The following is a 25,981-nucleotide window of genomic DNA, read 5'->3' on the forward strand; positions in this document are numbered from 1 at the left end:
ATTTAGGGGTTAAAAAAATACGGAAACAAACATGGCTGCCCCCAGTAAACCATGAGTGTTAGCTGTAGGCTTGTATTATCTGGTCTGTTGTGTACTCGGGGTTTGTTCGCCATGGAGCTGGAATTTGGAGCCTTGTTTTTCCTTATGGCAGTAGGTCTCGTGACTGCTCAGAATGACGAGGGTAAGTCATGCACAGGAGGGACACTGGGCCAGAGTTGCTCACCTCATCCCTTTAAAACCGAACACATGTTAAGTACACGTGTTCTGAGGCTGATTACGGTGGTAATTAAACTCAGTGCCTTATCTGCATTAAATTAGCACCAGAACCTGTGTAATTATTGTGTTCGGGTTTAAAGGATGAGGTGGCAACCCTAGGTATAGGACATGTGCTCACAGCTTGACAACAATGTCTTCTGCAGCTCAGCTCTTCCATGGGGTTCAGTAGTGTTGGGAGTTAGAATTGTTCTAACATCCAGCTTCTGTTTGTGTTTAGTTGAAGAATAAAGGAGATCAGAAGAAAAGTGTTTAGAGAAACTATGTGTTTAATATATTTTTTTAAAGTATTAGGTAGTGTTACCCCCTAAGGAGTCGCTATTTTTTGGGTCTTCCTATAGCTGCACAGCAAGGCAACACACATTTTCCATCTTCTGTTCAGTGTCCGTAACTAGTCCATCGGCCTTTTTTTTTTTTTTTTTTTTTTTTTTTTTTTTCTATTATTCAGGGTAATCAACTTGGATAGGGTTTAGGGGTATATGGGATGCCCAACTTGACTTGAAAACAGCAAGTCTGAGGACAAACTTCCTATTTTCTGTATGAAAAAGAAATGGATCTTGGACTTTACTACCTCTGGAGTGGCTTTCTATCTCTTAATGAATTGGTTACAAAGTTTTTTTTTTTTGTTTTTTTTTTTACTGGAGCATCCTGGCCCTTTAAGGGGCTTCTGATGCCGAAAGAAAGGGTTTAGGGTCATGTGACCGCTGGTATTGGCTGTCACAGCGGTCACGTGATTGGAAAGATCCCGATTGCAAGTAGCAATCTGGTTTTCTGTGAGGCGTCGGTAACTGTGCTGGGAGCGCGCGCATTCTATGTGCATATTTGTATACATTAGGTATGTAAATATGCAGCCTCTCAGTGTCCATGCCCAGCCGCATATTTGTGTACTGTCAAGGTTAATTTGCACTTAGTCCCCCTTAAGTGAATCTCTTCAGACCCCAGCTGGAAACTACACACCCATCTGGCTGCCTCAAAACGTATCCCAGAGCAAGGGATTCCAGAACAGTCCTTAGCACTGTCCCAGAGAGAACTTGCTGGGTATTGCACCTGGCATCCCTCTTCCTTGTAGACCCTGGGGATGTAGAGGTACTCGCTCAATCCCTTGCATCCTGCGGTTTTGCTTAAGACTGCTTGTTGAGGCCTTTAGCTCTGCTAGACTTCCATGCTGAGCAAGGTACCCTCTGGATAGGACTTGTAATGCAGTTCCCTCTGTCTAAACCTCCTCTCCTTTCTCCTCCTTCAGCTCCAACCTGGAGGCAGAGCCCCTGCTCCCAGGCCTCACAATCCTCAACACTAACTTCCACCCAATCACAAGAATCCCCTGCTGTTTAGGCTTTCTCATATTTCATGGGCCTGTCTGCCACACTGCCAGGCTTCCTGCCTGGGATTGGTCAGACCTCCATGAATATGCAGATTTTGGTCTCCAACCCTCCGCCTACTAGCTTCTAGAATCTTCTGAAAGACTCCAGAATCAGGCAGAGGTGCCAGAGTCTTGACCTGTAGAGCCCTCCAGCATGACCTAAAGTAGCCCAGTCAGACATGCTAATTAGTGCGAGTCAAGCTAATTGTAACTGTCTAGCACTCCCAGATAGTTAACCATTAAATATATGCAAAGTCAGAACTCTTATTTTAAGGGTGTGGTCACATGTATGACTAACAAAACCACTCTATTGAAAAGCAATCCATGGTTAATTGCTTTTCAAACGGTATTTGACAGGCTGTGAGAAAGAGATCTGTCGCTCTCCACTGCCTTCTTTAACCCCTTAAAATACCACACTGTATGACATTGCAGGGCAGTTGTGGCATGGCCCCATTCTTGAATGGGTTGTGTTAAATGGTGGTACTGCCATACCTTGAAATATTTGGCATGCTTATGAAGCAAGGCATCCCTGGCATGTGTATGGCCTTGAGCAGCTGCGTGGCCTTGTCCAAACTAGCAGTTGGGGGAGGATTGTGAAACCCCCAGCTCAGCTGCATGATTTTCCTGTCCCCTGGCTTCTCATGCTGCCAACCAGCCTTTTATAGGAGAATTATAGCCAAAACCTTTTTTGGCTATACTTCTTCCTGGGATCACAGAACTGGAGTTTGGTCCACACTCCTGTGACTTGTTTTCAGCCGACAGCGAGGTTATAAAACCACACTTATTGATATTGGACTTGTCATATATAGAGATGTTTTGATATTTGTTCTTCTGATGCACAGCGCCTACCTAATCATAATTGATATAAAGTCCACTGTTGGCTGATGACACTCCTGGATCATCACCTGGCTCCGCCTCTCAGTGATTTGCCAAGAGCCTGAGCCAGCCTCCACCTGATTGGTCCCTTATTTGGTACCACTACATTTGCTGGAATATGGCTTCTCACTTTGGATATGTTGGAGCTTGGAATGAAAGCACAAATAGTTACTCTTCCTTAATATGGAAGCTTGCATGGCCAACTGTCTGGCACTGTTGGCGGCAGCCCTTTCCCCCCTTTGATCCTGCAGGGAGGTTTTTGAGTCCACTCCACAACTTTCTGGCATGGGACTAGACTTTTTTTTGTGTTTCTGCGGTTAAATGTTTGAATTTGTTTGCTGCCTTCGAGTGTCCATATGGTTCAGCCCACTAAGCACCTTTGTGCTGTTAATGCAGCGGCATGTAGCTGCCTTGATGCTTGATACGCCCTCTCCACTCTTCCACCCCCAAGGAACTCTTTTCCAGGATCCTCCTCCTAATCTTTGGTGTGTGTTACATATGCCAAAGGTCATCTATATTCCTGCTCTATACCTATGAATACACACATGGACTTTGTCCTCTCCTGGAATGTTAGAGGGTTACATCATGCAAAGAGCAGGACCACCATCTTTACTACCATTGGTCATCAAAATCCTGCTGTCCTATGCCTACAAAAGATTCACCTGACTGGGGACTCTGTACATGAAATTTAGGGTGAGCTAATAAATGAACAGTTTCATTCACACACACCCAATACTCCTGAGCGGTGAGTGTCCTGATTTCCCGGAATGCTCCTTTTCAGAGTTCTCTCCTCAGAGATTGACCCTCAGGGCAGATTAATTTCTCTTGTGTGATTGGGACCCGCATATCTGTATAATGGCTAATGTGTACATACCCCCTCCTTTTTTAATACTGAAGTCCTGCGGTGCCTATTTAAATTTATGGTAAGCCATCTCCAAATCCCTGTCATAGTGGTGGGCGATTTCAACAATGTTTTAGATACATCCCTCGATCCCTATAAACAATATTGCCTACTGGGACCTAGAGCATTAACCCCTTTCGCCCAACACATAGCTGAGGTGGGGCTCATAGATCTCTGGTGAACTAAACACCCGTTAGTGGCCCAATCTTCCTGCCACTTCCAAACTCACTCCTCCCTCTCCTGTATAGATCTTATCGTGGGCATGGAGTTCACAATGGCCCTTAACCCTAATGTTACTTACTTGGCTAGAGGCCTATCGGACCACTCTCCAGTTCTCTTTTCCCTATCCTTACATCCCCATTGCTGACACTATGGAAGCTCAACCCTTTCTGAATACCCCTATTTATTAACACTGATCGAATACAGTCATTCCTGAGAGGCTTTTTAATTGATAATAGGCATTTGGCCTCCCCATTGATATTAAAGGGTGCTCTGAAAGCTTATTTTAGAGGCTTGTGTATTCAAGAGATTTCCATAATTAAAAGCAATACTAGATAGTGGGCAGGAGATGCCAGTGCAGCTCTTGACAAAGCCGAACAGAAATACTCTCACCCCAACTCCACAACTGAAAAAACATGGGCAGAAGCACAACAATTCTACCAAACTGTACAAATCCAACAAGCTGAAAATAAACATTTGTTTTCCTCTCAAGCCTTCTTTGAGGAGGGGGAAAAAACGGACACCTGTTAACACTTATAGCCAAGTCCCAACAACCATCAACCTATGTTTCTACATTGAGTTTTTGCTCTTTCTATGCATCCTTATATTCCTCTATAGTCTCTTACCCCAAGGAAAAGCTGATTTCCTAGCTGACATTAATCTCCTAAGTCTTTCAGTTTCAAACAGGAGGTGTCTATATTTCTTCTAAGGATATAGGGGAATTTAATCAGCAGTGGCTTAATTCCCCAGTTCTAATGCACCAGGTAGTGATGTACTACCGATAGGAGTATAAAAAGCATGCGCAGAGATACTCCTCTCCGAACTACTTACCACAATACAGGCAGCTAAGGCTCAGCAGTCTTCCGCCTTCCATGTATGAGGTCATTGTGGTAGTTTGTTTGAAGCCGGGGAAGTATCCTACCCAAGTGAAATCATATTGCCCAATTTTGTTTTTGACCACTGATTTAAAGATTCTAACTAGAGTACTTGCAACACCGCTCTTCAAAGTAATTGCCAAACTCCTCCAGCCTCTTCACGGCACCCTGATATTCTGCAATTCCTAACTATACAAATTTTGAGAGCCCCCATAGTAGAGGCACATGTATTGATGGATATTCTAAGGGCAGGTGAACCTGAGGGAGCCCACCCCTCCTTTTAAAGGTACAGGAGCGCACTGGACACCCAGCATATAGCACAATGGCAGTCAAGGTGTCTAGTGCACCCCCACACCAACAAGTCAACAATACAAAAAATGGCCACTTTCCCAGTCTATAACTGGCCTTCACAGCAAGGAGCACATGGAAGAGCGACTCATGTCAAGCAATGCTGACTATGCCCTGCTGTTTTCGGGCAATACATCCCCTTTCCATTACACGGTTAATGTCCCTTATTCACACATTTAGTTCCTTCTCTGGCTTTATGATCAGTTGGAATAAATCTACCCTATTCCTAATTCTTTACCCCGGGTTGCTGCTCAAATAAAGATTGTGGCATCCTTTCGCTATTTGGGCATTCAAAGACACCCTAACCTTTCTACTTATGTTAAGCTTAACCTTGATCCCCTGCTCATTAAATTCCAACAAAAAATGTCTAGCTGGAATTGATTACCATTGTCAGTAGTAGGCAGGTGCAACCTCATTAAAATGATTTGGGCACCTCACCTTCTTTATGCTTTGCATAATGCTCCAGTATGGATTCCTGCATATATTTTCAAAAAATTCAACACTGTCCTTTGTTCCTTGATTTGGAAGAAACGCTCTCCACGTATTAAACTTTGCAGGAACCCAAGGATGCTGGTGGGCTGGCAGTCCCCAATCCATTTTATTATTTCATGGCCGTTCAACTTCAACATACCACTGTCTGGCAGACTGATGCATCCACTGACATCATTAGGCCACTCTTGACAAGTGTCCTTACCAATGATAACTTAGAAAGTCTAGAAGCAGGTGGATTTGGAGCTTTACCTCAATATCCTTCCTTTGCTCTAATAGATAAAATATGGTGTAAAGCTAAGCTTCATTTGAAATATTTTGGCTACAACCCCTTTACTCGCATTTTCAATAACACTAGATACCCTGAACTACTGAAATTGCAGGGTTTCGCTAGTTGGTCAGCGATGGGTATTAAATATATACCTCAATTATACCACAGCCAATTGCTTAAAGATTTTCAAAATTTGCAAATTGAATATGGCCTGCCTAATCAATCCTTCTTTCAGCATCTGCAACTCTGACATTCCATCTCTGCACAGTCTAAAATCTCAGCTTCACTGCTTATTGAGCCCACAGTTCTTACTCAGACTATGACTTTATCCTTTAGGAAGGGTCAAATATCCTCCCTAAGTCATTTATGTGTTTTTGGATTTGTGTTCATGCCATACCTTTAAAACTCCCTCCACTGTGAATGCCACTGTGAATGCCTATGTATTTCCAATAACTATACATTTTTTGGAAGCAGGCAGTTGGCTTAACACCTCTATCCTTACTCAGGGTTTTATGTCTTGTCCCATGGGACTACTTTGCCTAATGCTGTATTGACCTTACATAGGTGTTTGTGTGTAAACGACTGTACAATTGTATAAACCTATTTCTCAATTTAAAAAAAAAAAAAAAAAAAAAAAGATCTGATTTAAATGAAAAAACTGAATAGACTTCACAACATAATGTTTCACATCAACAACAGGCAAGCTCTGAGGAGAGCAGAAGCTGGCTCCAAACATGCAACAAAGAAGATAGAAACACAGCGCCTCAAAGTGTAGACTTGATTAAAAGGTTTAATAGTAGTAGATCAGGTTAGGCAACTCGCATGTTAAAAACAAGTATCAGGTTCGTCATAGACCAAGGGTGACAGGACCTTGGGATGAATGCTAGGGAACTTCAGGGGTCAACAACCAGCGTGGAACAGGAAAGCTGGCTGGCACCTCAATTCCAGGAAGCCGATGGATGGAACACACTGTGGAGCGCAGACATTCGGCATCATGGAGTCACCATGCTTTACATCACAATGTCAAATGTCTGTGCTCCATGTGTTCTATTCATGAGCTTCATGGCATAGAGGTGCCAGCCAACTTTCCTGTTCCCTGACAGTTGTTGACACCTGAAGCTCCCTAGCATTCATCCACAGATCTTGGTGGTCTGGCTGACAGGCAAGAGAAGTCCATTGTCTGCACAATGTTTATTTTCTGGCCGGTATTAGCCATAGATATGGTATCCCAAACACTCACTGAATGGGCTAGGCTTCTTTGCCACAACCTAGGTTTTGTTGGTCTGCAGACCAAATGTCCAAGAAGGCTGTCACCGATTTACATTTCCCAGGTTACCACCTTGGTGCTACCCTGGATGACGACATTAAGAATCTCACTGGGGGGGGAAGAGCCCTTTTCCTCAGTCTAGGAAGGAGAAGGAACCACATTGCAAATGTGGTTCTTCCATTTTTGCACACAAGATTTGTCTTCCCCTGGAGCCACAAACAAAGGCAATAAATCCTTCAAGCCCTCCCCAGGGTGTGCCACGTGGCCCTGGTCTGGCAAACCCAACAAGCCTGCAGACAAGTCCTCTTCAACATGAAAGTTTGCCCCCACCCGTGTCAAGGGTGGGGGTCAACTTTGCTAGTTTGCGGCCCCATGGACCTCCTTAATTTCTGACAGGCGAGTCCACAAGGTGATACTGTCTGGGTATAAAGTAGAATTTCATCTGTGCTCTGGAGAGGTTCTTTCCTTTCATCTTCCAATATACATCGCTCTCTGCGGGGCAGTGCAGGGCCTGCTGCAGGGTAATCGCCCTGTTTCTGGCCTTGGAAAGATTTAGAGGGCTTTATTCCAACCTGTTTATGGTTTGGCAGATGCTGGATCCCAAGGCCTTGAGTTGCTTTGTGCGGGTGCAAAAGTTCAAAATGTAATCCATGTGGTCTGTAGTGGCCTTCCTTCAGGGGGATTTTTGGCCTCTATAGACAAAACAGATGCCTACCTGTACATTCCTATTTGTGCCCAGAACCAACGTTTCCTCCGACACACAGTTGCGGAGGCCATTATCCGTTTGTAGTGTTGCACTTTGATCTCGCCTCCGCTCCTCAGGTTTTCACCAAGCAGCTTTGCACAAACCACGTAAATGGGAGGGAGGGGGAGAGAGGGAGATACAAATGCTCTGCAGAGAGAGCAGGATGACAGCAAGTCGTAGTCTGACCACACTTTCATGGATAGGCAGCCATGGCTTTTTTTTTTTTTTGGTCTTTTCTCCCACTCTTTGGCACTGCTTTGTGAAGTCCCTATGGTCGACAATAAGAGACGGCTGTGTCCGTCGAAAACAGGTGTTTTTTTTTTTTTTTTTTTTGTTACTCTCCAGAAAATCCCTTTCAGTTATTTGACTGACACAGCACCCACCCGTCCATGGCTTTTTTATAATTCGGACACTGCTTTTTACAAAACTGGGTTGCCTATAGCAGAGAGGGGGTTTATACCAACTGGGACTGTCCATAGGTGTTGACGAGTTTACTTTTTCCCTATTGCCGTTGTAACTCTACGGTCGAGAATAAGAATAGGCTGTGTTCGTGAATGAACTCTGAAAAAGGGATTTTATGGTGCGTAACAAAACCTTTTTTTTTTTTTTATTGGATAATTGAGGTGACCATTTGCACAGTTCAGTTCAGTTTCAGGCCGGGGAGGGACAGGTTTTGTACGTGTTAATTACGGTAACTGCAGCAGAGAAAACTCAGGTATCCTACTCTGCCAAACAGGGCTGTGCTGTGAGGAAAAACTAAATCTAAACCTCAGGACTAGGACGAAATTACAAATCAATTGGTAGATATTATGGCTCCTATATTTGATTATTTAGTTGTTTGCTTGAAAATTGGCTTTATACCCTTTTCTTTCCAATCAAGGCTTTAGCATGGAAAATTCTGTGCCATAAAGGGTAGCAAAACAAATTGCATGACTGCAAAGTTACCTTATCATTTGTAGGAGAATTCATGAGCCAGACTTTGTTTATGTACTGTAAATTGAATGCTGTATGATAAAGCAACATCTGTTGAGATCTTCCAAGGCTATGGAGAACATTGAAAGTACCGCTAAGGTGATGGCAAACCCTTATGATGTTGATTAAATACCTATGCATATATAGTTTTTGAAATATTTTCTTTTTTCTCTTTTTAAGTTGTGATAATTAAATGCTTTCCTTTTTCAGATGCGTCTTCTGATCCTTGGGATTATGTGCATAAACATTTAGTGCTTTTGTGGATGAACAGATTTTACATCTATGCATGTGCTGCAATTGGTTTTACAATCTGGATCTGCAGCCATTTTATTATGGGCAGAAAAAGTCACCAGGTCAGTATAACTAAAACCTCTATGGACTAGGGCTGTTTTGTTGTTTATTTCCTCATGCTTATGGGACAGGTTGAACTTTTTTTATCCAGTATTGACCTCTGTTAAGGGATTTGTGATAGTTTTTTTTTTTTTTTTTTTTTTCTTTTTATACATGCTTGCGTCATGGTGGAGCACTAGGATGACCTTATCAGTGTGCTGGCACTTCACTGTCCAAACAGTTGGATGGGTCCTAAAACAGGGCATATTGGTTATGATGTGTAATTTGAGAATCAAAGAGAGACATAACTGCACTGTCTGGCATGGGTTGTTGAATCACAAGCTCTGCTTGAGCAGAGGAAACCAGTGGAGAAATAGATAGCATCCAGGTGTTGGGGTGTATAGTAGGCTCTATGCAAAAGCTTAAGTTGTATAAATGTATCTTTTGCTAAGATTATATTCGTAGTATAAGGACTCCATGCTCAGTCATCATCCTCCCAAGTTGGGGAGGCCATTTTTGCTATTTCTCATATGTGCAAGCTATTTTAGAAGCATAGGCAAGGGAAAGGCAGAGATAGAGGAATTATAAGCGTCTCCATCAGGGTGGAGGTGAGTCTATATCTGAGGCGGGGAGAAAGAAGGGGAGCAATATTTTGCTCTAGCTTTGTGACAGATTGAGATGGTGGTTCTCATCAGACATGTGACACCTGGGTGAGATTGAGGTCCCTTAAAGACTTAAATTACTAATGGTCAAGTTGCAGCCAATAACGGCAACTTTCAGGATCATAGCCGGGTTATCCTCTAGGTATAGAGAACCACCATCCTGCCTTTCCTGCCCACACAAAAAAATAATTTTACTTACCAGTTTAGGAAAAAATAAGACTGCAGAAGTGGGAGTGAAGTATTTTTGAAAAAGTATAAAAACTTGGGCAAGAACACCAGTTTAATGCGATACTCTACCAACCAAGTTAGCGGGAGAGACTTCCAAGAAGTGCTTAAGGAGAAGTAGATTAAGATCAAAATAACACTATAGGGAGCCGTCAACTTTTATCCCAAGATTTTTTTCTTTTCTAACTTGTCTACCCAGCATAATGAAGTATTCGTAGCAGGCTTGGGATGCAAGGGGCTAAGTGGAAAATAGGGGACTCTCCACCCCCCAATTTAATTTTAACTCCAGAATAGGTACCGAAGTTGTCTATATAATCTGTATTTTAAAAGGATACCTCCTCCTACTTACAAACGACATAGAGGAGTGTCATCCGCATATAGGGGTATTTTCTACTATTTAAGTCCTCAACACCAATTCCCTTCACTGAGTCAGCAGCACGGATTTGAGCAGCCAGCGGTTCCACCACAAGCTCAAACAAACCAGGAGATGGGGGCAGCCCTGTCTCATCCCTTTTTATAGAGAGGGAACAGAGAAAACAGGGAGTTATTTAGTACTAATGCAGGCCATCGGTGAGGAGTACAATATGCATATCCATGAAATAAAGCGGGGTCGAAACCAGAGGACAGCCCAGAGGTAGTCTCATTCTACAGAAACCACCATCTCTGAGCTGTGCTCCTTGACCCTGGTTACATGGATGAGTAATTTCCGAATATTATTAGTATCCCTACCCAGCTTGAACCGAGGCTGTTCAGCCAGAACCAGAGCCAATCCACTGAATAAGGCCTTAGATAGGATTTTGGCATCCATTTTCAAGACTGAGATTGTTCTGTATGAGGAAAATACATCAGGAAGTAAGGGTTCTTGCCGGGTTTAAGGATAACCACCACTGCTTTCAGCATAGATCTAGGCAAGGAGCTGGACTCCAAGGATTGCTTCAGCATAACGTATTATTAGTACAATTTATTTCTGAGAAGGCTCAACAGAAGCAGGGTGGATTTGATTTAAATCAATAGTGAAAAGGCTTGATTTTAAATCATCATTTTTAAAGAGCCAACTGTCATCTCGGTCCCGCAGCGGCTCCTCTTCTGACCCTCTGTTAACTCACTGACTGTCCCATTCACTTTAATGGGACGGCTGGTGATGCGGCAGTGACAACAAGGTGAGGGGGACGTGGTGGCAGCAGGTGAGTGGATACCTGCTAACCAGGGCTGCCATGAAGGATCTAAAATGACAGGTGCTCTTTAAATGTAAGGAATCCGACTCATTCTTGCTGGTAGTTAGAATCTTTAATATTTACAAACCAAGTGAAGGTTTCCTTTTTAGAATATTAAGCTGTCAGGTTAGTAAAATAGCGATATCAGAACCGATTTTAAGCTAATCACACATAGTTAGAGAACTACTCAAATTCTTTTATTTCATATTTTTTCTCATGATTACTTTGAAATTGTGTGAATGCATCAATGCAGTGCATGTTATCTCAGCTTGCAGAGCTTGGATTCATTGAATGAGTTTACCAAAAATTTAAATATTGCAGAATATATAGCCTCATGTTGCATAACTAAGCTACATTTCATGCTGAGTAAACTAAATTTATTAATGTATCTTAAAGAGAAAACTATCTTTTTAGATAGATTTTTACTCCAAAAGCATTTTATTAAAATAAATGTGATTAAAAAAAACTGATTTAAATAAAAAAAAATATATATATATTTTTTTAAAAAATCGATTTATTATCCACCCTGATCAGTAATTATTTTAAATGCTTTGCTATATCCAGGCCTCCCTCAACATAAGTGTTGTGTCCAGTTTTCATTTATTGATCATTCTGTATTTTTTTTTTTCTTTCCATTGCTGTACCTAAAGTAGGTTTTATTCTCCTTTTCTTAATAGATTTAGCAAATCCCTCCTTTTTGTGCTTTGACAGCACTGATATTGTGTTTGGCCGCCTTTTATGTAACATGTTCTCAATCCCAGAGCTGCCTGCTACGCTGCATCTAGTGACATCTAGCGGGGGATCTTGTTCACTAGCTAGCTGTCACTATTTAAAAGAAATTGAATTCTGTGAATGGAAAAGCTGTCTCGATGAACTAACATGGCACAGTTGATCGCTATGGTAGTTCATTGTCTCTTCCTGTCAGTGTGTATCTGCCTGCCTGTACGAGCAGACAGATACACTGACAAGTCTGCAGTAGTCCTGCATGGCACCCGCAATCTGCTGATCGCAGGTGCAATGCCTTCTAGGCGCAAAGGGAAAAAAAATAGCAAATTTTTTTTTTTTTACCTGCAAAAAAAGATGAACTTATCCTATTTAACAGTGCCCACTGATTACTGACTCCTGTCATTTTACTCCAACCTATGTTTAGTTACATTTTTTTTTTTTGTTTTTTTTAGAAATTCTACCATTTCAGCAAAAGTTGTTCTTTTGAGATCTCAAACTTTTGGTTTTATATATGATTTTTCAGTTCTTGTTTTAAAATCAAACCAAAGAGATTGGTGATCACTAGAACCCAAATTCTCTTCCACCTCAACTTAAGACTGTTGATCCCCCATTTGTCAGTACTAGGTCTAGAACAGGGGTAGACAACTTCTTGAGACGTGGATATCTACCATGACAATATCGAAGAAGATCACTGGGGTGTCGCAGTCTTGTTCTAGAGGGGTCAGGAAGGTGCAAGTGTTTTCCCACTTCAGAGCTGCTGTGGCACAGATACCTGCTCTGGTGCGCTAATCCCACCGGTTCTTCTCTCTCGGCATGTTACCCACTTGAATGACCTGGAGAGAAGATCGGTGTGCAACACTCAGAGGGAGGGGAGCTGGAACTTGCTGCTAACAAATCCTAGGCGGCAGAGGCCTTCCCCACCCCGTGGCCACACATTGAAGGGGCATGCTGCGGGGCGGGGAATGCCTCTGCCATATTAAGAGCTCAGGCGACAAGATGCCTGAGCTCATGCCTTCTCTGTGCTGTTAACCAATTGGGGATATGGGGGAAGAGCACTTAAGGGTTGGCAGAACAGGGACTTGATCACAATCAACCTGTCACCTACCCACTGTTACTGAGAAACCCCATTCATTGCCTCCATTAAATCTGTGCTCCTGCCTGTAAAAGTGGTTTGAGAACTCCAGTTAATGTCAGTCACCCAAAATTAAAGAATACGTTTATTAAACAAAAAAAAAAAGCCTATTTTTGCAGGTAAGCCTGTGTGGTGTTTTTTTTTTTTTTTTTGGGAAGCCTGTGAGGTTTTGCAAACTTGCAGACTGTCAGTGTGATCTGCATGCTGGAAACCTCATGGGCAGACAGTTTTACTCTGACAGGAAAACTCGAACTACCACAGCACTCAACATCGCCATGGTAGTTTATTGAGAACTACAAGCTGACATCTGCAAAGGATGTCCAGTACTTGTAGTCCATTCATTCACAGAACTATGCATGGCCACACTGTTTTCAAAAAGTGATAGCTAGCACTTAGGAACTTATCCCTGTACTGCTATCACAGGGAGAGAGGGCAGCAGTGGGAACATGTTCCACCCGAAAAACAGGTGGACCGTGTAACATGTTCCCAAAAGTGAACTTATCCTTTTAAAACCTTTCCTTTATAGCCATTAGAGTTATGTCTTTATTAGTAACTCACCATAAACTTCAGTTTGTCCTGGGGTCTCTATATTACACCAATTCTAAGGGAAATCCCTCTCTGGTTGAAAGGTTTGTGTGTTTTCTTTTTGTTTTTTTTTTTTAAACGTTCGCCCTATGCTGCTAGTGTGTACCCTGGTATAGTTGTTATTTCCCAGTCATTTGAATCCTTGAATCATGTCTCTGTAATTGCAACAAGGTCCAAGTTGTCCTTGGCCACAATAGCTGTCAGCTCACAAAGCTTGTTGCCTAAATCAGAAGAATCAGCGCACATGACGTGACAAATAATGCTATCTACTGCTTTATTTTTAACACCAGAAACTTTAACTGAAGTAACTACTTCATCAGCTCAGTCCTTAGCAACAGAAACCCTCACACTTATGTTAACCTGCTGGGGATAGAAGTGCTCATCCTCCATTAAATCTCTGCCCCATTTCTCAGATTAAATTTATGTCCACAAACGCCTGAACTCCATACTAAGAAGCTCAGTACCTTTTGTGTGAGGGATGGAGACCATCTTATACAACTTAATATTAGACCACCTCCTAGCATCATGACTAACATAACCAAAACCTCCAGTTTTGCACCAATCCTTTAACAAAACATTGAACTCTGCTATACGAAGTAATTCACTTTTTGCCTAATTAATTGGCCTATAGCTAAAATAAGCAACTGGTTTTGGAACTGAATGGTTTACAATTGGGCATGGACAGATAAAATGCTCAATTCATCAATATGTATTATATTGCTCATTGACAGGACTTTGACAAAACCATCCCAAGATATGCATCCTCATTTGCTATGTATAAACTAAAAATAAACGTAAATGCGTATTTAAATAACTTGACAATTTGAGCCAATTAAAAATAAACTATAAAATCCCCCATTTGAATTGCCATGGGTGGAATATATGCTAATGGACTGCACCTATGTGCATAGTTTGTTTGTTTTGTTTTTAGTTCTACTTTCCCCTGGCAAATTCCACCCCCCTCACCCTACCCATAGGCTGGAGCTTTATGACTATCTTCCCTGCTTTCCATTTGGCACTCTATTCTCTTGCTGGTTCCATGCCAATCTGTCACTCAGCCGTCATTTTAAATTCTTGTCTTTTGCTTTCCAGTTTGCTGATGGCTTGTTCTCACTAAGCTTGTATGTGAATATGTAGTTATTTAAAAATGTAGGTATAATTAATTGCATAACTTTTAGAAACAAACACTGTTATACTCAAGCTACCTGCTTATAACAAAAAGTGGCATGATTTACAAAATAAAGTGACTATTGTGGATATTTGCTACTTTTAAATTTGTAATTTAACTGTTTAATTATCTGTAGTTTAGGTGGTGGTAGTATCATAAGATAAATGCAGCAAAATGCATGGAAGGAAAACCCAATTGTAATCTGTAAGACTCTCAAGTCTAGGTAGAAGACCTATCTTCCAGCAAGATAATGACCCCACACCTAAAGCCAAACCACAATGGTGGCTTTAAAACAATAATGATGTTCTTGAAAGGCCAAGTCAGAGTCCATTTATCAATCTTTTTATCTGACAATTCAATATAGAATGGGTGACTGGAATTAGAAGGAAAAGGCTGTTCTTTCACAAACCTAAATCCATGCCAGAAAACAGGAATATCCAAGTCAAGATGTACAAAGCTGAGAGAGACTTATTAACACAGACAGTTGCAGGCAAAGGTGCATCTACTACATACCATCTTGAATGGGATGTATAGTCATGTAGTATGTTTGTTTATTTTATAAGTCCTGCAACAAGTTGCTTTGTGCTGACTGGGTGGCAATTATTTGACAGAAATGTATGTATTCTAATAATGTAAAGCAAAGCAGCACTTGGACATTCTGTCATGCTCCTCCTGACTTTATTTTATTTCTAGTATTAAAGTACATTTTTTCCCCTTTTTGTATATGAAAAGTCCTTTTTATATATTGTTTAAATGACTATAAAAAGTGCCTGAATTCTATTGTACCAGAGAAGAATACATTTCTTTACTTGAAAAATGAGTCCATTACAAGATAACCTGGTGAAGTGAATGACTAGAACCTTCTGCATTGTTCATGAAAATGAGGTTGAATGGCTTAGTAATTACATTTTGGTTGATAAACAGTTCTCTTTGCTTTAAATCATTAGAGAAGTTTATTGCTTAAAAAATGGACACCAAGATCAACTAATTTTATAATGCACGGTGTATACTAAATGTTGCATTAGCACAACTGATCTCATGTTAAAAAGATCTGTTAATAGCAACTTTTTAAAGAGCCTATAGAACTTTTATCATTCAGACTGAAGACGGTCTCTTAAAAGCTCACCTTTGCTGTGATCCCCACAGCTCTATTGCTTTGTCATAGCCCTTGCAAAATACCTAGTGCTTCCAGGTTTGAGAATGCATGTTACCTCCATCCAGAGTGCAGTACCTAGAACTGAGTGACTGATGACCAGGCACAAATCACATGATGAGGTTGGGGATATCAACTCTGTGTAAGCTCCACCTCCATTCAACATGGAGCTCTCACAGTGAATGGACTCCCAGCTACAAAGGAGTAATGGAGCTGTGGGGAAGCACAATAAACATCAGTATAAGCTGTTTGGCAGGTGACTTCTCTAGAGATGGTGTTGCTTTGCCCTGGATGGGCAAGTTGATACAGTCTCAATCTATTTTTACATTTTCATAAGGCTCAGCCTGTGAGACCACAAACGCTTTAATACGTCAAAGTACATAGTGGTTTCTCCTATACAACACTTGAGTGTCTATAACACAACACATACTGAAGATTCACATCCTTGTCTAATTGGATTCCTCTGGAAAGATGTGTGAATCCTGGGTGAAAGTTGTGAATCTTCTGTGGAAATAATAAATAAATCCCTTGGTTATCAGACTTTAATAGTACACGCTTGTTCTAGGACAGTGACTCTGTGAGCATATTTAGTAGAACTAGTATATGTCACACAGGGGTTTGCTTTGTGAATGATTTCCTTTACAGGAAGAACCAATCCAAACTGAAGTGCTAAACCAGAAAGCTGCAGAGTAATTTTTCTAATTGGCTTAAATTAGAAATCTTTAAAAAAAAAAAGCATTACATCTTTTGTTCTTTTTTTTTTTTCTACAATTTTTTATTCTTATTTGATTTTACTGTACATGTCTTATATCTATTCTTTATTTTAAAACCAAAGTTAAGTGCTTAGTTGGTATTTCGTTACATTGGGGACCTGTACTGTATTTTCATTGCAAATTTAGGTTGTACAGTATTTGTAACAGAGTCTAATGTGACTTTTTCATTGTGCTTACATTTTTTCATATTTTCCTTATTTTAAATTTATTATCACTTAATTCTTGTAGCCTCTAAGCAGCTCTGTTTCCTTGTTTTAGATATTGAACATTTTTCTAATAATATATATATATATTTTAATTTTTTTATTTTTTTTTTAACAGGAGAAAGCTTTGTCTCAGAATGGTTCTTTGCAAGGAGTCAATAAGCTCCTTAAAAACAATACTGCAGAAAGTCCAAAGAAAAAAGAAGTATTTGTTTCTGGGGTGAAAATTTTTTATGGATCCCAGACTGGTACTGCTAAGGTGGGCTGGTCAAAATTACTTGCTTTTCTTATTTGTTTGGTGTGTGTGGTTTTTTTTTTTACTTTGTATATTCAATAACCTGGACAGGCTACCTGTTTTATATGTTTTTGTACTCTTCGGTCTGGTTCACACCTATGCATTTTTTGGTATTTTTTTGCAGTCCATTGTAACATGGTTTCCTATGGGACACGTTCACTTCTATGCTTTTTTTTTCCAACTGCTGTGTTTTTGGAAAAGAACAATGGAGATGCTTCAGTGGAGATGCTTCAGAAAAGCATGTAGTGTGTTTGTGATGTGTTTTTTCTTTTTTTTTTTTTTTTTCTTCTTTTAATCTACCCAACAACAAATTTGCCGAAAAGCATTAAAAACACGAAGCACATAAAAAGCACGAAAAACGTGTGTGCAAACGCACAGCAAAAAAGCACTGCGGAAATGGATCAAAAGTAAACTGCAGAGGTGTGAACCAAGCCATCTGTATATAAATTTGATGTGGTTTGCTACAAGTAAGAGGGTATATGTTTTAGCTAATTACAATACTGTATGTGAACATTAATATTTTCCCACAATAAGGGATTGCCACTCCATGGTGAGCCAGCATAAACAGTATGATCACAACCTAGTGGTTTTCTGAGCCTTGTAGTTTTCTTCATTCTACGCGATTGGTCCTTTTACTCTTTGTGAGATGATGGAAGGACTGAGTGAGGCAGGGTAATCTCTAGTGGTTCAGTACTTCAAACAGTTCTATATCTAACAACTCATTATTGGAGAGTTAAAACGGTATTAAACTCCAAAACGTAATACACTGCTCAAAAAAATTAATGGAACAGTTTTTTTTTTTTTTTTAAATCCAAGTATAGCATCAAGTCAATTAAACTCCTGGGATATTGATCTGGTCAGTTAAGTAGTAGAGGGGGTTGTTAATCAGTTTCAGTTGCTTTGGTGTTAATGAAAGTAACAGGTGCACTAGATGGGCAACAATGAGACGACCCCCAAAACTGGAATGGTTTTACAGGTAGAGGCCACTGACCAATTTTTTCCTTACTTGTCTTTTCTGACTGTTTTTCACTAGTTTTGAATTTGGCTAGGGTCAGTGTTACTACTGGTAGCATGAGGCGATACCTGGACCCTACAGAGGTTGCACAGGCAGTCCAACTCCTCCAGGATGACACATCGATACATGCCATTGCCAGAAGGTTTGCTGTGTTTCTCAGCAAGGTTTCAAGAGCATGGAGGAGATTCCAGGAGACAGGCAGTTATTCTAGGAGAACTGGACAGGCCGTAGAAGGTCCTTAACCTATCAACAGGACCGATATCTGCTCCTTTTGTGCAAGTACGAATAGGGTGACCACTGCCAGAGCCCTACAAAATCACCTCCAGCAGGCCACTGGTGTGAATGTCTCTGACCAAACAATCATAAACAGACTTCATGAGAGTGGCCTGAGGGCCCAACGTCCTCCTAATGGGCCTGGTGCTCACTGCCTGTCACCATAGAGCTTGATTGGCATTTGCCATTGAACACTAGAATTGGCAGGTCTGCTACTGGCACCCTGTGTTTTTCCAGATGAGAGCAGGTTCACCCTGAGCACATGTGACAGACTTGAAAGGGTATGGAGAATGTTTTGCTGCCTGTAACATCGTTCAAAATGACTGTTTTTTGGTGGTGGGTCAGTGTTGGTCTGGGGAGGCATATTCATGGAGGGAAGACCTCTACAGGTTAGACAATGGCACCCTGACTGCTATTAGGTATTGGGATGAAATCCTTGGACCTATTGTCAGACCTACGCTGGTTCAATGAGTCTTGGGTTCCTCCTGGTGCAAGACAATACCCGGCCTCATGTGGCGAGAGTATGCAGGCAGTTCCTGGAGGATGAAGGAATTCATACCATTGACTAGCCCCCATGCTCGTCTGACCATAATCCAGTAGAACACCTCTGGATATCATGTTTCAGTCCATCCAATGCCGCCATGTTGCACCTCAGACTGTCCAGGAGCTCAATGATGCCCTGGTCAAAATGTTGGAGGAAATACCCCAGGACACCATCCGTCGTCTCATTAGGAGCATGCCCCGATGTTGTCCGGCATGCATACAAGCACTTGGGTTCCATACAAACTACTGAGGAAATTTCATTGCAGCAACTCAAAATGTTAGACAAAATGGACTAGCCTGCTGCATCAGTTTTTCACTTTGATTTTCGAGGTGTCTTTAAATTCAGTCCTCCCTAGGTTGATCATTTTAATTTCCATCAAACAATGGGGCATCCTTACGTTCCTAACACATTACCCAGTCCATATCAGTATAGATATCCAGCATGAGATTTTTCCCCATTGAGATCTGATGTGTTTTCAAAGTGTTCTATTAATTTTTTTGGAGCAGTGTATATTGCAGCTTACCAATCAGATGTGGTGGCTGAAATTTTTTATTTTTAGGCTTCCCCCCTCTGTTTTCATCTGATAATCTGGTGACTCCTCTGTGGATGAAGGAGCACAAAGGGATCTTTAGGATAACAGCATTGTTAATCTGGGAGGCAGGGGAGTGATAGATGCCTTTAGCAGATCTAGATCAACTAACGGCAGAATTTAGCTGCTACAACCCAAATTAAATGAAGACGGATATCCCAGAGAAATCGGGTGCAGGATAAGCAAGCGCAACCTGCAAGCATGATAATGAGAAAAATAATCCTTTTTTTTTTAATTTTTTACTATTAAACAACATTCCTTTTCCAGATATAGAACAACATCTATCAAAACAACATATATTATTTATTTTACCTCTCTCCCCTTACCCTCCCTCATTCCAACTGCAAATATCAAAATACCATTCAAGGCGCTTATTTCCATATTGAAAACAACATCACATAAAAATAAAGGCAAACAAAAGAAAAAGAGAAAAGGGAAACAATATCTATTATTCCCAAATCCATGTACTAGCCTTGGGGTCTCAACCCATTTCTTTCATACTTTCTTAAACTTACTCGCACATCCTTTTCTTGCATAGGCAAGCTTTTCTTTTATTAATGTGTTGTTTACCACTCTTAGTCATTTTGCATGAGAGGGTGGCGAGGAAGCCATCCATTTCTGGGCGATCAATTTTCTGACTTGATAAGTGCACTGCAACACTGCTGTCTGTATTGAAAAAGGAATTGCTTGATATTCTATATATCCTAACACACAGTTTAGGATCCAGCAAAAAAGGAACCCAAAATACCAAACTTATTGTATCTTTCTCCCACATCTTCTACCCACCTTGCTCTGCATGGATCTCCTTCATTTTTCAGTGCTGTCAAATGTATATTAATGTACAGTTTGGGAGGATAGGCAGGCTATGCTCCAATCATAGCCAGAAAAATTACCACACTGGGAAGGATGTGTTTCTATGCTGAGTGTGGTCAGCTTAAAATGGGTAAGCAGAGATACGGACAGGATGACTACTCACACGAATGAAGAAATAGATCTGTTGTACCATGTACTTTCTATCAGAAATATGAAATGATGGGGTAACAAACGCACTTTTTAAATGTATGTACTAAACCCAGTTTTTGCACCTCTTTGAGAAACCTCTTGAGAGAAAAAGATGTAAGATGTCATGACTGGCCTGCTTCTGAAACCAGATAATGCCATTTGGTTTGCTTACTGATCTTTAGAAGGAGTTGACCTGTAGAAGATGAGGGTTGTGTACATGTAGCTGAGGATCAGGTCACATGCAGATCAAGAGTTTTGACTTTACTAGCTTCATACTGGATTCTGGATCAGTGACTTGGTATTAAAGTCATAATACTTTCATAACTGATGGAGAAACTAGCATTTTCTGATGGGCAGAAATGGCATTCTTCGTATTTCTTTAATGCTACAGGTTTCTTTTAACGGCCATAAAATCTGTATTGTAAATTGGTTTGAGTATAGTTTAAGCAGTACCCCTTGTATTTTCCATTTATTATTTCTTTTCATTTATATTTAAAAAAAGAAAAAAGGAAGAAAAATGTGAAAGGACAGCATAATTCACCATATAACATTTGTGTTTCATTTAATTTAGGGATTTGCTCATGCTCTTGCAGAAGAGATCGCACCTTTGGATTTGCCTGTTGAGATTATAAATATGAAAGACTATGATCCAGATGATAATTTGGTAGAAGAGGTGAGTGTTTAATAGCTCATTTAAATTCTGTCTGTCAGGTAATTGCTAGTTTTGTCTCTAGATGTAATCCCTGGGATCATTTTGTAAGGGCTTGTGTAGGTGGCAAATGCACTGTGCTTTCAGGTGGGCTCAGTTTGTATTGGAGATTAGTTTGAGATGCTTCTGAGAGCCTATGCGCACAAGTATCCGCTTTTGTGGACAGCTGCAAGATGAGGGACAATAGCAGGGAGACAAATGGTGTGAGACAGCACATGGGTGTGGCAAAAAACACTTACTACTACACAAGCACCAGTATTTCTTTGGCCATGTCATTTGTGAAGCAAAACACCTAAAATGAAAACTAATTCAGCCAGTTCCTATGTTTTCATGCATAGGATATAGAAACGAGGCTAAGTGACCCAACTATGCACGAAAAACATAGGAACTGGGGTGCAGAAAAACGGCAGCAAGTGTTCTAGACTTAAAAGTTAAAGTTTAAAATATTTGGCTACATCAAAAGGCAGTTTGCTAGTGAAGGCTGGAGAGCGGTACAATAACATGATGCTGCCACCACCATGTTCACGGTGGGGATGGTGTGTTCAGGGTGATGTGCAGTGTTCTTTTCCACCACACATAGCATTTTGCTTTTAGTCCAAAAAGTTCTATTTTTGTCTTATCTGACCAGAGCACCTTTTTCCACATCTTTGCTGTGTCCCCCACATGGCTTCTTGAAAACTGCAAATGGGACTTCTTATGGCTTTCTTTCAACAATGGCTTTCTTCTTGCCACCCTTCCATAAGGGCCAGATTTGTAGAGTGCACGACTAACAGTTGTCCTGTGGACAGATTCTCCCACCTGAACTGTGGATCTCTGCAGCTCCTCTAGAGTTACCATCGGCCTCTTGGCTGCTTCTCTGATTTAATGCTCTCCTTGTCCGGCCTGCCAGTTGAGGTGGATGGCCATGTCTTGGTAAGTTTTCAGCTGTGCCATACGCTTTCCATTTTTGGATAATGGATTAAACAGTGCTCTATGAGATGTTCAAAGATTGGGATATGTTTTTATAACCTAACCCTGCTTTAAACTTATTCACAACTTTATCCCTGACCTGTCTGGTGTGTTCCTTGACTTTCATGTTGCTGTTTGTTTACTAATATTCTCTAACCTCTGAGGGCTTCACAGAACAGCTGTGTTTATACAGAGATTAAATTATACACAGGTAGACTCTATTTACTAACTAGGTTGTAGCAATCGTGCACACAGAGATGGATGTGAACCTCCATTTTGGCAAAGGCCTCCATCTTGTATCATTTCTACTCCCAAATAAGCTTCCCTCCAAATTCCCCCTCCTTCTCTGTTGAGTGACATGTGGTCTGTATGATGCAGCGATCACAGGCAATCGGGCTCAGCGGTAGAGCGCCAGGGGGTTATAAATCCCACCGCTGCCACCAATATGTGACGATCGTGGCGTCAGACCCCAGCCCTTCTCACCAAACTCGTGACCGAAGGACTAGCCAATCTAAAACCGCGCTGTCACGTGCGTAACAATGCCATGCCCAGCGGCATTCTGCACAAAGATTTTCCAGCTAATGGACCACAATCTGTGTATGTATATGTGTGTGTATATATATATATATATATATATATATATATATATATATATATATATATCATTTTTTTTTTATTGCACCCTATTGACCATTTAGTAGTAAATCTTACTTTCTGAAAGTGTTGAACTGTTTCTAAAGCTCTTTAATGCAAACTAAGAATCCCTGCCCCTGAAGAGCGCTACTGTGTGTTTTAAACATCTGCATACATCTGTCTGTGGTGACAGTGTATACAAACGATTATTCAAACATCATAGTGTATTACTAATATAGCCGAGTTTCTCTGTACAAAAAGGTGATGGCAGTGTGAAGGGTTAATTGCGTAATTAACCTGACCCATTAACAATCGCTTCCAGGCTGCAGGTACACAGATTGTGGCCCATTAGCTGGAAAATATTTGTGGAGAGTGCAGCTGGGCGTGGCATTGTTACGCACCTGACAGCACAGTTTTAGATTTGCTAGTCCTTTGGTCACGAGTTTGGTGAGGAGGGCTGGGGTCTGACGCTGCGATTGTCACATACAGTCAGGTCCATAAATATTGGGACATCGACACAATTGTAACATTTTTGGCTCTATACACCACCACAATGGATTTGAAATGAAACGAACAAGATGTGCTTTAACTGCAGACTGTCAGCTTTAATTTGAGGGTAATTACATCCAAATCAGGTGAACGGTGTAGGAATTACAACAGTTTGCATATGTGCCTCCCACTTGTTAAGAGACCAAAAGTAATGGGACAGAATAATAATCATAAATCAAACTTTCACTTTTTAATACTTGGTTACAAATACTTTGCAGTCAATTACAGCCTGAAGTCTGGAACGCATAGACATCACCAGACGCTGGGTTTCATCCCTGGTGATGCTCTGCCAGGCCTCTACTGCAACTGTCTTCAGATCCTGCTTGTTCTTGGGGCATTTTCCCTTCAGTTTTGTCTTCAGCAAGTGAAATGCATGCTCAATCGGATTCAGGTCAGGTGATTGATTTGGCCATTGCATAACATTCCACTTCTGTCCCTTAAAAAACTCTTTGGTTGCTTTTGCAGTATGCTTTGGGTCATTGTCCATCTGCACTGTGAAGCGGCGTCCAATGAGTTGTGAAGCATTTGGCTGAATATGAGCAGATAATATTGCCCGAAACACTTCAGAATTCATCCTGCTGCTTTTGTCAGCAGTCACATCATCAATAAATACAAGAGAACCAGTTCCATTGGCAGCCATACATGCCCACGCCATGACACTACCACCACCATGCTTCACTGATGAGGTGGTATGCTTAGGATCATGAGCAGTTCCTTTCCTTCTCCATACTCTTCTCTTCCCATCACTCTGGTACAAGTTGATCTTGGTCTCATCTGTCCATAGGATGTTGTTCCAGAACTGTGAAGGCTTTTTTAGATGTTGTTTGGCAAACTCTAATCTGGCCTTCCTGTTTTTGAGGCTCACCAATGGTTTACATCTTGTGGTGAACCCTCTGTATTCACTCTGGTGAAGTCTTCCCTTGATTGTTGACTTTGACACACATATACCTACCTCCTGGAGAGTGTTCTTGATCTGGCCAACTGTGGTGAAGGGTGTTTTCTTCACCAGGGAAAGAATTCTTCGGTCATCCACCACAGTTGTTTTCCGTGGTCTTCCTGGTCTTTTGGTGTTGCTGAGCTCACTGGTGCGTTCCTTCTTTTTTAGAATGTTCCAAACAGTTGTTTTAGCCACGCCTAATGTTTTTGCTATCTCTCGGATGGGTTTGTTTTGTTTTTTCAGCCTAATGATGGCTTGCTTCACTGATAGTAACAGCTCTTTGGATCTCATCTTGAGAGTTGACAGAAACAGATTCCAAATGCAAATAGCACACTTGAAATGAACTCTGGACCTTTTATCTGCTCATTGTAATTGGGATAATGAGGAAATAACACACACCTGGCCATGGAACAGCTGATAAGCCAATTGTCCCATTACTTTTGGTCCCTTAACAAGTGGGAGGCACATGTGCAAACTGTTGTAATTCCTACACCGTTCACCTGATTTGGATGTAAATATCTTCAAACTAAAGCTGACAGTCTGCAGTTAAAGCACATCTTGTTCGTTTCATTTCAAATCCATTGTGGTGGTGTACAGAGCCAAAAATGTTAGAATTGTGTCGATGTCCCAATATTTATGGACCTGACTGTAGGTGACTTCTGAAGGCAATTGGTTCTGCTAGATTTTAGGTAAGGGTATCAGAGTAAAGGGGGCTGAATACAAATGCACGCCACACTCTTTATTTATTTTTGATATTTATTTGTGACAAATTTTGAAAGCAATTTATTTTCCTTCCACTTCACAATTCTGTGCCTCTGTGTAAAATCCCAATAAAATACATGTACGTTTTTGGTTGTAACATGACAAATTGTGGAAAATTTGAAGGGGTATGAACACTTTTTCAAGGCACTGTATCAAGTCTTCCCCCATCCAATTAACCACTTCAAGTCTCGACACTTTTACCCCCTTCCTGTCCAGGCCAATTTTCAGCTTTCAGTGCTATCACACTTTGACAATTGCACGGCCAGGCAACACTGTATCCATATGAATGTTTTAGCATTTTTTTGAGACAGATAAAGCTTTATTTTTATGGTATGTATTCACCACTGGGATTTTTATTTTTTTTGCTATGTGAATGAAAGTCGAAAAATTTTGAAAAAAAGGTGTTTTTCTTATAAAATTTTGCAAATAAATAATATTTCATCATAAATTTTGGCCAAAATTTATTCCGTTATCTGTTTAGTGAGAAAAAAAAAAACCCAAATTAGTTTATAACCAAAAATTATAATTTTAAATTTTTTTTTACATTTTTATTTTATTTTTTTACTTTACTGTTTACTGTTTGAGCTGTGATTGGTCACAGCTTGTCACATGGTACAAGGCTGTTGTGAATAGCCTTGTACCATGTGACCTCTATGATCATTCACAGATTTTACACGTAGTAAGCAATGATGTCAGAAGTGACATCTTGCTTACTACTCTGCATGTTATCACTGATTGGCCAATCAGTGATCACATGATCGGAACTTCGCTCAGAGGTTCCGTACGACGATCGGTGTTCCACTGCGTCCGGAGGGAGCGTGCACAAGCAGGGGGCGGGGAGTCCGTGTATAAACGGCCACCTGACCCTGCACTGCCACCGTCCAGCCGTTTTATATACAACGGCCGGACGGGAGGTGGTTAAGCTGCAGTCATTCATTCCTTGTGCCCTACTCCCATC

The 25,981-nt window shown here is 41.0% G+C and overlaps 1 protein-coding gene across 2 annotated transcripts in view; it reads left to right on the forward strand.

The window, feature by feature from the left end:
- Positions 1-12: 12 nt before the first annotated feature.
- Positions 13-25,981, forward strand: part of LOC149469876 (S-adenosyl-L-methionine-dependent tRNA 4-demethylwyosine synthase TYW1-like) — a 257,623-nt gene continuing 231,654 nt past the window's right edge. For both annotated transcript variants that reach the window (XM_089668480.1, XM_089668481.1), the window contains exons 1-4: positions 13-181; positions 8,807-8,949; positions 16,886-17,026; positions 21,057-21,158. In XM_089668480.1, coding sequence (XP_089524606.1) covers positions 52-181; positions 8,807-8,949; positions 16,886-17,026; positions 21,057-21,158 — 516 coding nt within the window. In that variant the 5' untranslated portion in view covers positions 13-51. The remainder of the gene's footprint in view (positions 182-8,806; positions 8,950-16,885; positions 17,027-21,056; positions 21,159-25,981) is intronic.

Source organism: Staurois parvus, unplaced genomic scaffold (genome assembly GCF_062004578.1).
Source record: "Staurois parvus isolate SC_StPar_1 unplaced genomic scaffold, SC_StPar_1.0 ptg000058l, whole genome shotgun sequence".
In the NCBI taxonomy this organism is placed as follows: Eukaryota; Metazoa; Chordata; class Amphibia; order Anura; family Ranidae; genus Staurois; species Staurois parvus.